The sequence below is a fragment of the Ranitomeya variabilis genome, chromosome 2 (genome assembly GCF_051348905.1).
Source record: "Ranitomeya variabilis isolate aRanVar5 chromosome 2, aRanVar5.hap1, whole genome shotgun sequence".
Taxonomy (NCBI): Eukaryota; Metazoa; Chordata; class Amphibia; order Anura; family Dendrobatidae; genus Ranitomeya; species Ranitomeya variabilis.
Window position 1 is genome coordinate 463126258 of NC_135233.1, and position 14912 is coordinate 463141169.

The following is a 14912-nucleotide window of genomic DNA, read 5'->3' on the forward strand; positions in this document are numbered from 1 at the left end:
TCTTCTTCATCTGGCACAGACCACCATCACTTCTTCCAGCCGGGACTCATCTCTGCAGAAAAGAACACAGTTATCAATAGTTGATCACTTCTAGAGCACATTCCCCACTTTTTTCTCAATTTTTCCACTATGTCAGATGAAGAAAAAAAAGCTACATTATGCCGCCCTGCACTTTAACACAACCCCCCTTTTGTTCCCCCATGGAATAAATAAATAAATAATCTTTATTTTTATATAGCGCTAACATATTCCGCAGCGCTTTACAGGTTGCACACATTATCGTCACTGTCCCCATTGGGGCTCACAATCTAAATTCCCTATCAGTATGTCTTTGGAATGTGGGAGGAAACCAGAGTACCCGGAGGAAATCCACGCAAACACGGAGAGAACATACAAACTCTTTGCAGATGTTGTCCTTTGTGGGGCTTGAACCCAGGACTCCAGCGCTGCAAGGCTGCTGTGCTATCCACTGCGCCGTTTCCTCAAAAATCAATTATATTACAGCAGTAATATCCCCTAATTGGCCCCTACAGTAATTATGTCCCCACTTGCAACTATAAACTAATAATACCTAATTCTGGCCCCATACTGTTATTGTCACCCATCCTTGACCCCTTTATTTAATATTTCCTATCCTAGGCCCCCATGTATTCCCTCCCCTCCATCTTGGGTTCCTATGTATCCCTCACATCCTGGGCCTCTATGTAGACTCACCCTAGCAACCTGTGCCTCTATGTATACCCATCCCCAATCCTGGGCCTCTGTATTCCACACGCACCCATCATGGGCCCTTATGTATCATCACGCCCCCCCATCATGAGCCCTTGCATCATCACCCACCATCGTGAGCCTTTATGTATCATCACATACCCCCCATCATGCCCCTATGCTGCCCCATCATAGGTCCCTATGTCCATTCACTACCCTGCCAGTTTATATACGGAAAAAAATCTTCTCACCTTCCAGCTCTCCCCCGGTGGCGTCCTCTTGCGGTTTCATATAAAGTAACATGGCCACCGATTCATCAGAGGCCGCGCGCTGACGGTGTGTGATGCACAGGCAGTGACATTTAAAGGCAGCCGACATCACTGCATCACGCCGCGCACTGACATTAGCGCCCGACGCATAGCAGTGACGTTCAATGCCGCCGGCCTATCAGAGACCACAGGTTCCGCTGAGCTAAGAGGGAAATAACAACCAATCATCAATTTACAAATCTTGACCAATCGAAGAAAGCATATAAATTCAAAAGTCAACATATAGATAACAGTCTATTCCTCCTGAGCTTTTACTATTCTTACCTGTGGAGCAGTGCAGTCCGATGTGTTGTGAATTCCGCTCTTGGGCTCCCTCCGGTGGTTGTAAGTGGCACTTTTGTGAGTTCTGCTTTTGGGCTCCCTCCGGTGGATTTAAGTGGAACTGCTGCTCCTTGGATTTAGCAGTCAGCAGCTGCTTCCACTGATCGTTTATTCTGGCTCGGCTATTTATCCTGGCTCTATCCTTCAGCCAGTGCCAGTTGTCAATGGTTCCTGGTTGGATTCACATCTCTGCTTGGATTTCTGATATTCTGACCAGTTCAGCAAAGATAAGTCCTTGCTTTGTTCTTTTGCAGTCCACTTGTTGTGGACTTAAGCTTTCTGCACTTTCTATGTTTTTTCTAGTCCAGCTTGTCTCTATGGATTTATTCAGTTAAGCTGGAAGCTCTGGGAAGCAGATTTACCCTCCACACCTTTAGTCAGGTGTGGAGATTTTTGTAAACTCTGTGGTGGATTTTTCTAGTTTTTAATACTGACCGCACAGTATTCTGTCCTGTTCTATCTATCTAGATAGACTGGCCTCCTTTGCTACACCCTGTTTTCATTTTGCGTATGTCATTTCCCTCTCCACTCACAGTCAATATTTGTGGGGGGCTGTCCTATCCTTTGGGGATTTTCTCTGAGGCAAGATAGCTTTCCTGTTTCTATCTTTAGGGGCAGTTAGTCCTCCGGCTGTGACGAGATGTCTAGGGAGTGACAGGAACATCCCACGGCTACTTCTAGTGTTGTGTTAAGCTCAGGAACTGCGGTCAGTACAGGTACCACCTCCTCCAGAGCACGTCCCATGTTGCTCCTAAACCACCAGTTCATAACACCGATGGTGTTGCTGGTCTTGGAACGGCACCTCCCTTATTCTTGCAATGCCGTCCTCCTTCATGCTTTGTGTGAATGACACGTCCCAATAATTATCACTGACCACTGGCTCCACAGCGTCTGAGACAATCCTTTGAACAGAGGAAGCTGTTGCCTCGGAAGTGTACTTCTCAGCCTTTGAGTACATGAATCCTAGCCTTGATGGCTGGTTCTCAGAGCACATCTCTGCTGTAATTACCTGTTCACGGCAGGAGGTCCTACTTCAATGGTGATTAACGTGTCAGATCGTTTTCACTTCCTCAGTTAGAATTAATCCCATATGTTCAATGTGAGGGTGATATGTCCCCTCTCTGGAGAGGCCAGTATGGATTTTATCACTTTTTACTCTGACAACGCCTACTGAGCAGAAAGCAGTCATTTTCCATGACTGCCCAGTTATGTACATGTAAGTTTTTGACCCTTATTCATAAAGAGCCTGGTTTACAGTAAAGCTACCTCCAAGATACAAACTGTGTCACGCGGATCATGCCGGCTGGTCCTGATCTGAAGATCTGGTGTAGCGTTCGGCCTTATCAAATTTAGAAAACTCCATAACACTGCAGTAAAAAATAAGTTTGGATTTGAGGGGATGCTGTGGATTTTACATATTGCTATTCCAGGAGTGTAACTGGAGGGCAAGTGGTGGGTGATTGGGGCATCCACTAACCACCAGGAAGAGGGTGTATAGATATAGGACAAGTGTAACAAAATGTATCTTTGGCCTAAGTGAAAGAAAATGGCTGACAAGACACAAAGCAGATGGGGAATATAACTGTATTCACAGGTGGACATAGCCAGGAGAGGGCCCCTGTGCAAGAACAATACACGGGTTTTATACAGTCCAATGGCTCATTGTAATGCACACATCCACCTGCTGTCGAGGTGCTAGTGGCCCCCTCACCTCATGGGCCCCTGAGCGGCTGCACAGGTTGCACCGAACGTATGTCCACCCTGCTGTACCTATGTGTGACTCTCCGTGGACCACCTGTAGGAATATGACTGTACAGCTATACACTGTGCGTAATAGCTGGGTGTCTGTGAGCAGCTGTAGTACAGCAGGACACTATACACACACGTACAGGGGTAGACACACCATTGTTGCAGCCTGTGCAGCCGGACACGGGCCCGGGGGAGAAGGGGGCAACTATCACCTCCACATCAATGAACAGCTCCTGTCAAAGACACATTATTGGGCTGGAAATGGCCCTAATGTCTTTGCACAGCAGTGTCCACCATTGCACACATACACATATATACCATGTACACACATACATGTATATAGTCACACACATATATGCACCCACATATGTTCATATAAATGTACACCGTCACACACATACATGTATATAGTCACACACATATATGCACCCACATATGTTCATATAAATGTACACCGTCACACACATACATGTATATAGTCACACTCATATATGCACCCACATATGTTCATATAAATGTACACCGTCACACACATACATGTATATAGTCACACTCATATATGCACCCACATATGTTCATATAAATGTACACCGTCACACACATACATGTATATAGTCACACACATATATGCACCCACATATGTTCATATAAATGTACACCGTCACACACATACATGTATATAGTCACACACATATATGCACCCACATATGTTCATATAAATGTACACCGTCACACACATACATGTATATAGTCACACACATATATGCACCCACATATGTTCATATAAATGTACACCGTCACACACATACATGCACACATACACCATGTAGACGCGTACATATATATACAGTATGTACAGACACACACATACATGTACCCACATACACATATATACGCCCACATACATACAGTACATATGTCCACACACCACTACAGGTATCTCCGGCTGACACCCGTCAGTCTCCCTGTGCCCGGTCTGCTCTGACTGACACACCCTCTGCATGTAGCGACACACCCAGTGCAGCACATCACCCTCCACTACAGCCCTGAGTACAGGCTGACAGCGCACAGCCCACAGGAAGTCCTGATCTCCGTGCTGCTGTGCCATCTTCCTCATACCACAGACAGGGACCCGGAGCGGCCACCGGATTCCCGGGCACAGCACAGCCGGACATGGGAGATCCGGGCACCGCAGCGCCCGACAGCGGCACACGGGTGCAAGGTAAAGGCGGCGGCGTCACCAGGCACGGAGACCCTGACCACAGCGGAAACGGGGGCATGGACACTACACGGACACCGCAAACACTCTGCACACGGACACTGCACATGTTTACATGTTCTGCTTTTATATGTGTGTGACTCATTGCGTAACTCACAGATTGTGTGACTGTGACTCATGGACACAGCAGCCATATACACATGTCACTGCAGCAACAGCCTCCTCGGATCTGTGTGTATAGTTATGTGTGTGTATATGTGTGCATAGTGTATGTGTGTGTGTGTAGTTATATGTGTGTGTATAGCTATGGATGTGTGTGTATATATATATATATATATATGTGTGTGGTTATATGTGTGTGAATAGCTATGTGTATGTAGTTATATATGTGTGTTTGTGTATAGCTATATATGTGTGTAGTTCTGTGTATAGCTATGTATGTCTGTAGTTGTGTGTGTATAGCTATGTATGTATGTACGTGTGTGTGTATATAGCTATGTATGTGTAGAGTTAGGTATATATGTATGTGTATATAAAGCTATGTATGTGTTAGTTGTGTGCATATATATAGCTATGTATGTGTACGGTTATGTATAAATGTATGTATATAGCTATGTATGTGTAGATGTGTGTGTGTGTGTGTGTGTGTGTATGTATCTCCTATCCACTATATGTCCAGCAGCCACCTTACATACCTCCCTCCTTTGCCTAAAGCTGTAAGTGTACACCTTCTACCACTAGACACTGGATTCTCCAGAGAGAGCATCGTCGTTACCATGTAACTTCCTGGCTCACATGGAAGTAGAAATCCTGCAGGGCTAGAAACCAGCACGTGACATGACCATTTTTTCCTTTTTCTATAATGGAATAATTTTTTTCTCATGCCAACAGTTTCCTACTCGGGTAGAGAATAGAATGCTCCTCTCCATACATCTCCTGAGAAAGGAACGCTCTTAATCCGACTTCTGAGGCATCCGTTTGGGGTACAAATTCCTTCTTAAAGTCGGGGGCTACTAGAACCGGCTGCTTACAAAGAGGTACTTTCAGTTTTTGAAAGGTCATCTCCTCCAAAGTCCATTTGGCCATAATCGATTTTGTCCCCTTAAGGAGGTCGGTCAGGGATGTGGCCATCATGGCAAAGTTTGGGATGAATCTCCTGTAGCACCCCATGATTCCCAGAAAGGCTCTAACTTGTTTTTTTGAGAGTGGTCTTGGGCAGTTCTGCATTGCAACTAGAGAGGAGGGAATATGTTCGGGTTCCCTGTTATTCGGCATGCTATAGCGCTTGCCAAATAAGCTACAGCGGGAACCTGGCTTCCTGGATCGTGCCGGCTGAACAGCTGATGGCCGCCGCAGCTGCATGTGTTGCGGCTGTGTGACAGTCACAGCACATGCATGGAGAGCCCAACACACAGGTTCTCCATGCATGTGCTGTGACACAGCCTTGACACATGCAGCTGTGGAGGCGATCAGCTGTTCAGCCGGCACGATCCAGCAAGCTGGGTTCCTGCTGTAGCTTATTCGGCAAGCGCTATAGCTTGCCGAATAACAGGGAACCCGAACATATTCGCTCATCTCTAATTGCAACCACCTTAGTGATTTGGGACTTGATTTCACCTCTACCTACTACATATCCAAGGTATTTGGCCTCTTCTTTCCCCATGGCACATTTTTTTTTGATTTATAGAGAAGCCCACCTTTCTTAGAGCATCGAACACCTCCTGGACCTTTCCCAGATAGCTTCCCCAATGCGGGCTGAAGATTGCAATATCATCCAGGTATGCTGCGGTGCAGTTCTTATGAAGTGCGAGGATTCGGTCCATGGCTATCTGGAAGGTGGCTGGAGCTCCCTACACTCTAAATGGCATCTGGAGTTATTGGAAGCATCCATAACCGTCTTCTCTTTGGCTTCTTGTGACATGGGGATTTGCCAATATCCCTTTGTTAGATACAAGGTGGTTATGTACCTTGCTGGCTCAAGTCTCTCAATTAACTGATAGACACGCGTCATCGGATATGAGTCGAACTTGGAGACTTCATTCAGCTTCTGATAATTATTATAGAATCTTCACTTTCCATCGGATTTTGGAACAAGGACAATCGGGCTAGACCACGCACTCTTAGATTTCTCAATGGTTCCAAGATTCAACATTCTCTTCACTTCCTTGTAGATTAGTTCTCGGCGGGCCTCTGGAATTCAGAACCCAGTATTCTATGACATCTGTATACCCTGGCAAATCTGAGAACAGGTCCCGGTTTTGCTGCATTAATTCCTGACATTGCTGTTTTTGCGGATTCAACCGCGTCATTGCTACTGTGACATCTTCAATGTCACCTTGCTTAACCAGCAAATATGGAGTTTCTACAGGGTCCCTGTCGTACCATGGCTTGATAAGATTGACGTGGTAGATCCGGTACGGCTTTCGTCTTTCCAGTTGTTCCCTTCACCCAGCTTCTCTACCACCTCATCGGGGCCTTGTAATTTGGCCAAAAACGTACTCTCCCGTGGGAATAAGCACCAGGACTCGATCCCCGGGGCTGAACTGCCTTTTGTGCTTGAAGGAGGTGCTCATATACAAGGGGCATTACCTTCGCAACTCATCTGGGTGATGTACTCGATGATGATCCGATGGAGTGTGACCTCGGCTTCCTATATTTCTTTTGCTATATCAAGAACACCTTGCTGATGTCGGCCATACAGGAGTTCAAACAGATAGAATCCAGGAGAAGCATGTAGAGCCTCCCAGATTGAGAATAATAAATATGGAAGGAGACAGTCCCAGTCTCGACCATCCTTTTCTATAGCCTTCTTAAGCATACTCTTTAAGTGTTTATTGAACCTTTCCACAAGGCCGTCTATGTAAACTGGTGTCTTCAGTTGTGTAATTTGCAAGGCCTTAGGCCTCTTTCACACTTCAGTCTTTTGGCGTCAGTTTGAAACCGCCATTTTCGTCAAATAGCGGATCCGCCATTTTTTATGGCGGATCCGCTGTTTTTCCATGGACATGCATTAGCGACGGATTGTGGCGGATGGTCGTCCGTTCCATCCGCCATGTGACGGATCCGTCGAAATTTGGCGGACGTTGTGTAGACATTGACGGACATTGCAACGTTTTTTGTCTGCGCCCAAATGGCGGTTCGTGACGAATCTGTCGCGTCCGCCATTTCCTAGAATAGGCGCCTATGGGCGACGGATGCGTCGCGATCCGTCATTTGGATCCGTCGCCCCAATCCGCTTTTTCAATTGAGCATGCTCCAAAAAGTAGATACTTTTCCCAGACAACCCCAAAACTATATAAACAGGATATGTGGGCTTCATTCCTAAATGTGCCATCAAGCAGAGAAGAAGCAGAGAGAGAACACAGTGCCAGCCAGCAAGACAGACCCTGCCAGCAGCCAGCAACACAGACCAATTAGCCTTAAAAGTGAAATCCGCACATATCTTCACAATATTCGCCAGTACTCCTTCCATCCCTGCCACTTTCTCTACAACCTTTTAAAGATGTGGTGTAAATACACTGTATACCGTATTTTTCGGACTACAAGACGCACTTTTTCCCCCCAAAAAAGGGGGGAAAATAGGGGGTGCGTCTAATAGTCGTAATGCAGGCTTACCCGCATGTAATAATTATAGGGGATAACTCAGGAGACTCTTTGCTTGGAACAAGACAACTACAGGACACAGTTTTATAAGTGGTAAAGTCTATATTATCAGACAGTGATTCAAACAGGTGCAGAGAGAAACTCAAGTCCACAACACTTGGTGTAAATATTAAACGCAGCTTAGCAGTCTATAGGAAACTTCAGAGGAAAATGCAATCAAGCAGAAAGTCTATGAAGCACAGTTATTCTTGAGGATACTTGACACGAATAAATCCTTGTCTTAGTCCAAACACAGATAGATAAGCTTATAAGGCAGTTCAAATCATATCTTAGCTCAACCAGGGAGGCCTGGTTAATAGTCTCAGGTTTTTGCAAAGCAGAAACAGCTTACATGTCCAGCAAATGCAGATGGAAGTAAACACGAGCAGCAGATGAAGGAGGATTACTGGAAACTGGTGTATGCAGCAGGAACTCAGAGCAGAGTAGCAGGATCACCACACAGGTTCACAGGAGCAGGTATATAGCCAGGGAGTAATCAGAGGTCAGGAGCTGGATGCAATGCAGAATACTCTAGCACAGACTGAAGGCTGGGGTGCAGTTTTATAGCAGGAAGACACCGTGCACATGAGACCAAAGACGCCATCTTGGAAAAGGGCAGTAATGCACAAAAGGTAAAAAATGTTCAGAGTCCTGACATTACTCCCTCCTTAGAAGCGGCCTCAGGACGATCCTGGACCTGGTTTCTCAGGGAATCTCTGATGAAAACGAGAAATCTTCTGTTGGGCATTGATGTTTTCCACAGGTTCCCAAGAGTCTTCCTCAGGGGGATATCCCTGCCATCTTATCAGATATTGGAGCCGATTCCTGTGAATCCTGGAATCAATAATTTCCTCCACCACAAATTGTTCTTGCCCATCAATCACCACAGGCTGCGGAGGTGGCACAACACGTCCCTGGAAGGTATTAGGAGATACTGTCAGGGAGAGACTTGGTGAGCGAGAGCTAATAACCCGGGCTCCTGCAATTTCCCTAAGACTAGGGAAATCCTGACTGACCCTCTACCTGAAGTTTACACTGATGGTGTGCATGTTCAGGCCTCGAACCTCACCCTAACTCCTTAGCTCAGCCCTAGGCTGAAACCTCCACCCACCACCCAGTGAAGAGGTAATACTTAAATACCCACAGTTAGCACAGACAAGGATAAAGGAAAATATACACCACGCCGCAGACACTCAGGAATACACTATAAATGTGCAGGGCAAAATAAACACAAATATAGGAAGGAGTAAATAAGACGAAGGAATATACACCACCAGCAACGAATCTCCAACCACCAGCTCTCCACTCCAGACCGAGATAACAACGCAAGACAGAAGCTATAATCGGCGACGCCCAATGATCAGGAGAACTATTTAAAGGCCATGGAAATGGCCCAGCTTCCAATCCGAGGATGAGGTAAATTAACCCCGGAACAGCTAGACAAAATCTAGCAGACGCCAATGAGTAAATAGTGGTCAAAAGCTGAATTACCGCTGTCTGTCGGACGACCTGGTCTGAACAGCGTCCGACATGACAGATACAGGCTTTAGTAAAGATACATGAAAAACTGGGTGTACCTTCATAGTCCTAGGCAGCTTCAGCCGGCAGGCCACAGAGCTCACAATACCGTTGATCTTGAAAGGGCCAATGAATTTCTGTCCAAGTTTTTGTGAAGCAACGTTTAACTTCAGATTCTTAGTTGCTAACCACACGGAATCTCCTACCTTGAACATGGGTGCAGGTTTACGGAATCTATCAGCCGATCTCTTATAACGTTCTTGAGCTGTGGTCAGGGATTCCTTCAGAACCTCCAGATTTTGTCTCATCGTAGTCAGCCTTTCCTCCACTGCCAGAACCGGAGAATTAATTGGAGACCTAGGTAAAATACACGGATGATAACCCAGATTGGCAAGGAAAGGTGTAAATTTAGTGGAGGCACTCTGAGAATTATTATATGAAAATTCGGCTAACGGCAGCAACTCCAACCAATCATCAAGATGGCTGACATAGCATCTTAGATATTGTTCCAGCGTCTGGTTGGTACGCTCAGTCTGACCATTTGTCTGGGGATGGTAAGCGGAAGAGAGACAGACATTAATATTGAGTGCAGAGCAAAACCCCTTCCAGAATCTTGAAGTGAACTGTACTCCACGGTCAGAGATGATCTCTGTTATGATCCTTAGTGAATGAGGATCACAAATTACTCCAGCTAAGTAACAAACATAGGACAAGCTCTAGGGAGGTGGCAAACTGAACTGACCGCAAATCTGAACCTATCCAAACACACTAGAAGTAGCCAGTGAACGTGCCTAAAAATCCTAGACGTCTCGAGCCAGCCTGAGGAACTAACTACCCCTAGAGAGAAAGAAAGACCTCTCTTGCTTCCAGAGAAATAATCCCCAAAGATATAGAAGCCCCCAACAAATAATAACGGTGAGGTAAGAGGAAGGCACATACACAGGGGTGAAAACAGATTCAGCAAATGAGGCCCACTAATACTAGATAGCAGAGAATAGAAAAGGGATCTATGCGGTCAGTAAAAAAAACCTTACAAAATATCCACACTGAGATTTCAAGAACCCCCGCACCAACTAACGGTGTGGGGGCAGAAACTCAGTCACCTAGAGCAACCAGCAAGCGAGGAAATCACATTTTAGCAAGCTGGACAAGAAACATGATGAATGCTGATAATCAAAAATGAACAAACAAAAACTTAGCTTGTCTTGGAGAGACTGGGAGCAAGGTAGTCACAAGGAATCTGAAGAGCACTGAATACATTGATAGCAGGCAAGGAACTGAGTATCCAGGAGAGCTAAATAGGAAACCAACCAAGGATAACGAACCAGCTGATGCTGCCCACCTGCAGAAAGACAACACTACACAGTACCGCTTGTGACCACTAGAGGGAGCCCAAAAATAGAGTTCACAACAGTACCCCACCCTTGAGGAGGGGTCACCGAACCCTCATCAAGACCCCCAGGGCGATCAGGATGAGCCGCGTGGAAGGCACGAACCAAATCGGCCGCATGAACATCAGAGGCGACAACCCAGGAATTATCCTCCTGACCATAGCCCTTCCATTTAACCAAATACTGAAGCCTCCGTCTAGAAATACGAGAATCCAAAATCTTCTCCACCACGTACTCCAATTCGCCCTCGACCAGCACCGGAGCAGGAGGCTCAACAGAAGGAACCACAGGTACCATATACCTCCGCAACAAAGACCTATGGAACACATTATGAATGGCAAACGATGCTGGGAGATCCAAACGAAAAGACACCGGGTTAAGGATTTCCAAGATCTTATAAGGACCGATGAAGCGAGGCTTGAATTTAGGAGAGGAGACCTTCATAGGAACATACCGAGAAGACAGCCACACCAAATCCCCAACACGAAGTCGGGGACCCACACCGCGGCGGCGGTTGGCAAAGCGCTGAGCCTTCTCCTGTGACAACCTCAAATTGTCCACCACATGGTTCCAAATCTGCTGCAACCTATCCACCACAGAATCCACCCCAGGACAGTCAGAAGGCTCAACCTGACCCGAGGAAAAACGAGGATGGAAACCAGAATTGCAGAAAAAAGGCGAAACCAAAGTAGCAGAACTAGCCCGATTATTAAGGGCAAACTCGGCCAATGGCAAAAAAGTCACCCAATCATCCTGATCAGCAGAAACAAAACATCTCAAATAAGTTTCCAACGTCTGATTAGTTCGCTCAGTTTGGCCATTAGTCTGAGGATGGAAGGCCGACGAAAAAGACAAATCGATGCCCATCTTAGCACAAAAAGTCCGCCAAAACCTGGACACAAACTGGGATCCTCTATCAGACACAATATTTTCAGGAATGCCGTGTAAGCGAACCACATTCTGAAAAAATAGAGGAACCAAATCGGAGGAAGAAGGCAACTTAGGCAAGGGCACCAAATGGACCATCTTGGAAAAACGATCACACACCACCCAGATGACAGACATTTTCTGAGATACTGAAAGATCCGAAATAAAATCCATGGAAATGTGCGTCCAATGCCTTTTCGGAACAGGCAAAGGCAAAAGCAAACCGCTGGCACGAGAACAGCAAGGCTTAGCCCGAGCACAAATCCCACAAGACTGCACAAAGGAACGCACATCCCACGACAAGGAAGGCCACCAGAAGGACCTAGCCACCAAATCTCTGGTACCAAAAATCCCAGGATGACCCGCCAACACCGAAGAATGAACCTCGGAAATAACTCTGCTGGTCCATCTATCCGGGACAAACAGTCTCTCTGGTGGACAACGGTCAGGTCTATCCGCCTGAAATTTCTGCAGCACTCGTCGCAAATCTGGGGAAATGGCAGACAAAATTACTCCCTCTCTGAGAATACCAGCCGGCTCAGAAACTCCCGGAGAGTCAGGCACAAAACTCCTAGAAAGTGCATCAGCTTTCACGTTCTTCGAACCAGGCAGGTATGAGACCACAAAGTTGAAACGGGAGAAAAACAACGACCAACGAGCCTGTCTAGGATTCAGGTGCTTGGCAGATTCAAGGTAAATCAGATTTTTGTGATCAATCAAGACCACCACACGATGTTTAGCTCCTTCGAGCCAATGTTGCCACTCCTCAAATGCCCACTTCATAGCCAACAACTCCCGATTACCAACATCATAATTCCGCTCGGCAGGCGAAAACTTTCTTGAAAAGAAAGCACATGGCTTCATCACAGAGCCATCAGAGCTTCTCTGCGACAAAACAGCCCCTGCTCCAATCTCAGAAGCATCAACCTCGACCTGGAAGGGGAGAGAGACCTCTGGCTGACATAAGACTGGAGCTGAAGAAAACCGGTGCTTCAGCTCCCGAAAGGCCTCCACGGCCGCAGGAGACCAATTAGTCACATCAGAACCCTTCTTGGTCAAATCCGTCAAAGGTTTAACCACGCTAGAAAAATTAGCGATGAAACGACGGTAAAAATTATCAAAACCCAAGAACTTCTGAAGACTCTTAACAGACGTGGGTCCATCTCCACAGTAGAAGGAGAAAAAATAAAACCCAAAAAGGAGACCTTCTGTACTCCGAAGAGGCATTTTGAGCCCTTCACAAATAAAGCATTAGCACGCAGGACCTGAAACACCATCCTGACCTGCTTCACATGGGACTCCCAATCATCAGAAAAGACCAAAATGTCATCCAGATAAACAATCATAAATGTATCCAGATATTCTCGGAAGATGTCATGCATGAAGGACTGAAACACAGAAGGAGCATTAGAGAGTCCAAAAGGCATCACTAAGTACTCAAAATGGCCTTCGGGCGTATTAAATGCTGTTTTCCATTCATCTCCCTGCTTAATGCGCACAAGGTTATACGCACCACGGAGATCTATCTTGGTGAACCAACTGGCACCCTTAATCCGAGCAAACAAATCAGACAATAGTGGCAAAGGATACTGAAATTTGACTGTGATTTTATTCAGAAGACGATAATCTATACAAGGTCTCAAAGAACCGTCCTTCTTGGCCACAAAAAAAAATCCTGCACCAAGAGGGGAAGAGGATGGGCGAATATGTCCCTTCTCCAAAGACTCCTTTATATAACTCCGCATCGCGGCATGCTCTGGTATAGACAAATTAAAAAGTCGTCCCTTAGGGAATTTACTACCAGGAATTAAATTTATAGCACAGTCACAATCCCTATGAGGGGGCAGGGCACTGGACCTGGGCTCATCAAATACATCCTGGTAGTCAGACAAAAACTCAGGGACCTCAGAAGGAGTGGAAGAAGCAATAGACACCAACGGAGTATCGCCATGAATTCCCTGACAACCCCAACTTGACACAGACATAGCTTTCCAATCCAAAACTGGATTATGAGCCTGCAGCCATAGTAGACCCAAAACGACAACATCATGCAAATTATGCAGAACAAGAAAGCGAATCACCTCCTGATGTACGGGAGTCATGCACATGGTCATTTGCGTCCAATACTGAGGCTTATTCTCAGCCAATGGCGTAGCATCAATTCCCCTCAGAGGAATAGGAAATTCCAAAGGCTCCAGGACAAAACCACAGCGCCTGGCAAACGACAAATCCATAAGATTCAGGGCAGCGCCCGAATCCACAAAAGCCGTAACCGGGTAGGACGACAAAGAACAAATCAAAGTAACAGACAAAATAAATTTAGGCTGTATAGTACCAATGGTGACAGGTTTAGCAAATTTTTTTAAGCGTTTAGAGCATGCTGAGATAACATGAGTAGAGTCACCACAGTAAAAGCACAACCCATTTTGACGTCTATGACTTTGTCGCTCAATTCTGGTCAGAGTTCGGTCACATTGCATAGACTCAGGTCTCTGCTCAGAAAATACCGCCAAAGGATGAGCAGATTTGCGCTCCCGCAAACGCCGATCAACCTGAATGGCTAAAGCCATAGAATCACTCAGACTTGTAGGGGTGGGAAACCCCACCATAACATTCTTAACGGCCTCAGAAAGACCTTCTCTGAAATTTGCAGCCAGGGCACACTCATTCCATTGAGTAAGCACCGACCATTTCCGAAATTTTTGACAATACACCTCTGCTTCATCCTGACCTTGAGAGATAGCCAGCAACACTTTTTCTGCCTGATTCTCAAGATTAGGCTCCTCATAAAGCAGTCCAAGAGCCAGAAAAAATGCATCTACATTAAGCAATGCAGGATCTCCTGGCGCCAGAGAGAAGGCCCAATCTTGGGGGTCGCCACGCAACAAAGAGATAACAATTTTAACTTGCCGAGCGGAATCACCAGAGGAACGAGGTCTCAGAGATAGAAATAACACAATTATTCTTAAAATTTAGAAACCTAGATCTATCTCCAGAAAACAACTCAGGAATGGGTATCTTTGGTTCTGACATAGGGCTATGAATAACAAAATCCTGAATACTTTGCACCCGTGCAGTAAGATGATCCACACAAGAAGTCAGAGTCTG

General features: G+C 46.0%; 1 protein-coding gene across 2 annotated transcripts in view; it reads left to right on the forward strand.

Annotated features, from left to right (window-relative positions):
* The first annotated feature begins 4031 nt into the window (after positions 1 to 4031).
* Positions 4032 to 14912, forward strand: part of LOC143806708 (ribosomal protein S6 kinase alpha-4-like) — a 138706-nt gene continuing 127825 nt past the window's right edge. The window contains exon 1 of one of the 2 annotated variants that reach the window (XM_077287528.1): positions 4032 to 4329. In XM_077287528.1, coding sequence (XP_077143643.1) covers positions 4281 to 4329 — 49 coding nt within the window. In that variant the 5' untranslated portion in view covers positions 4032 to 4280. The remainder of the gene's footprint in view (positions 4330 to 14912) is intronic. The other variant, XM_077287529.1, reaches the window with a different exon arrangement.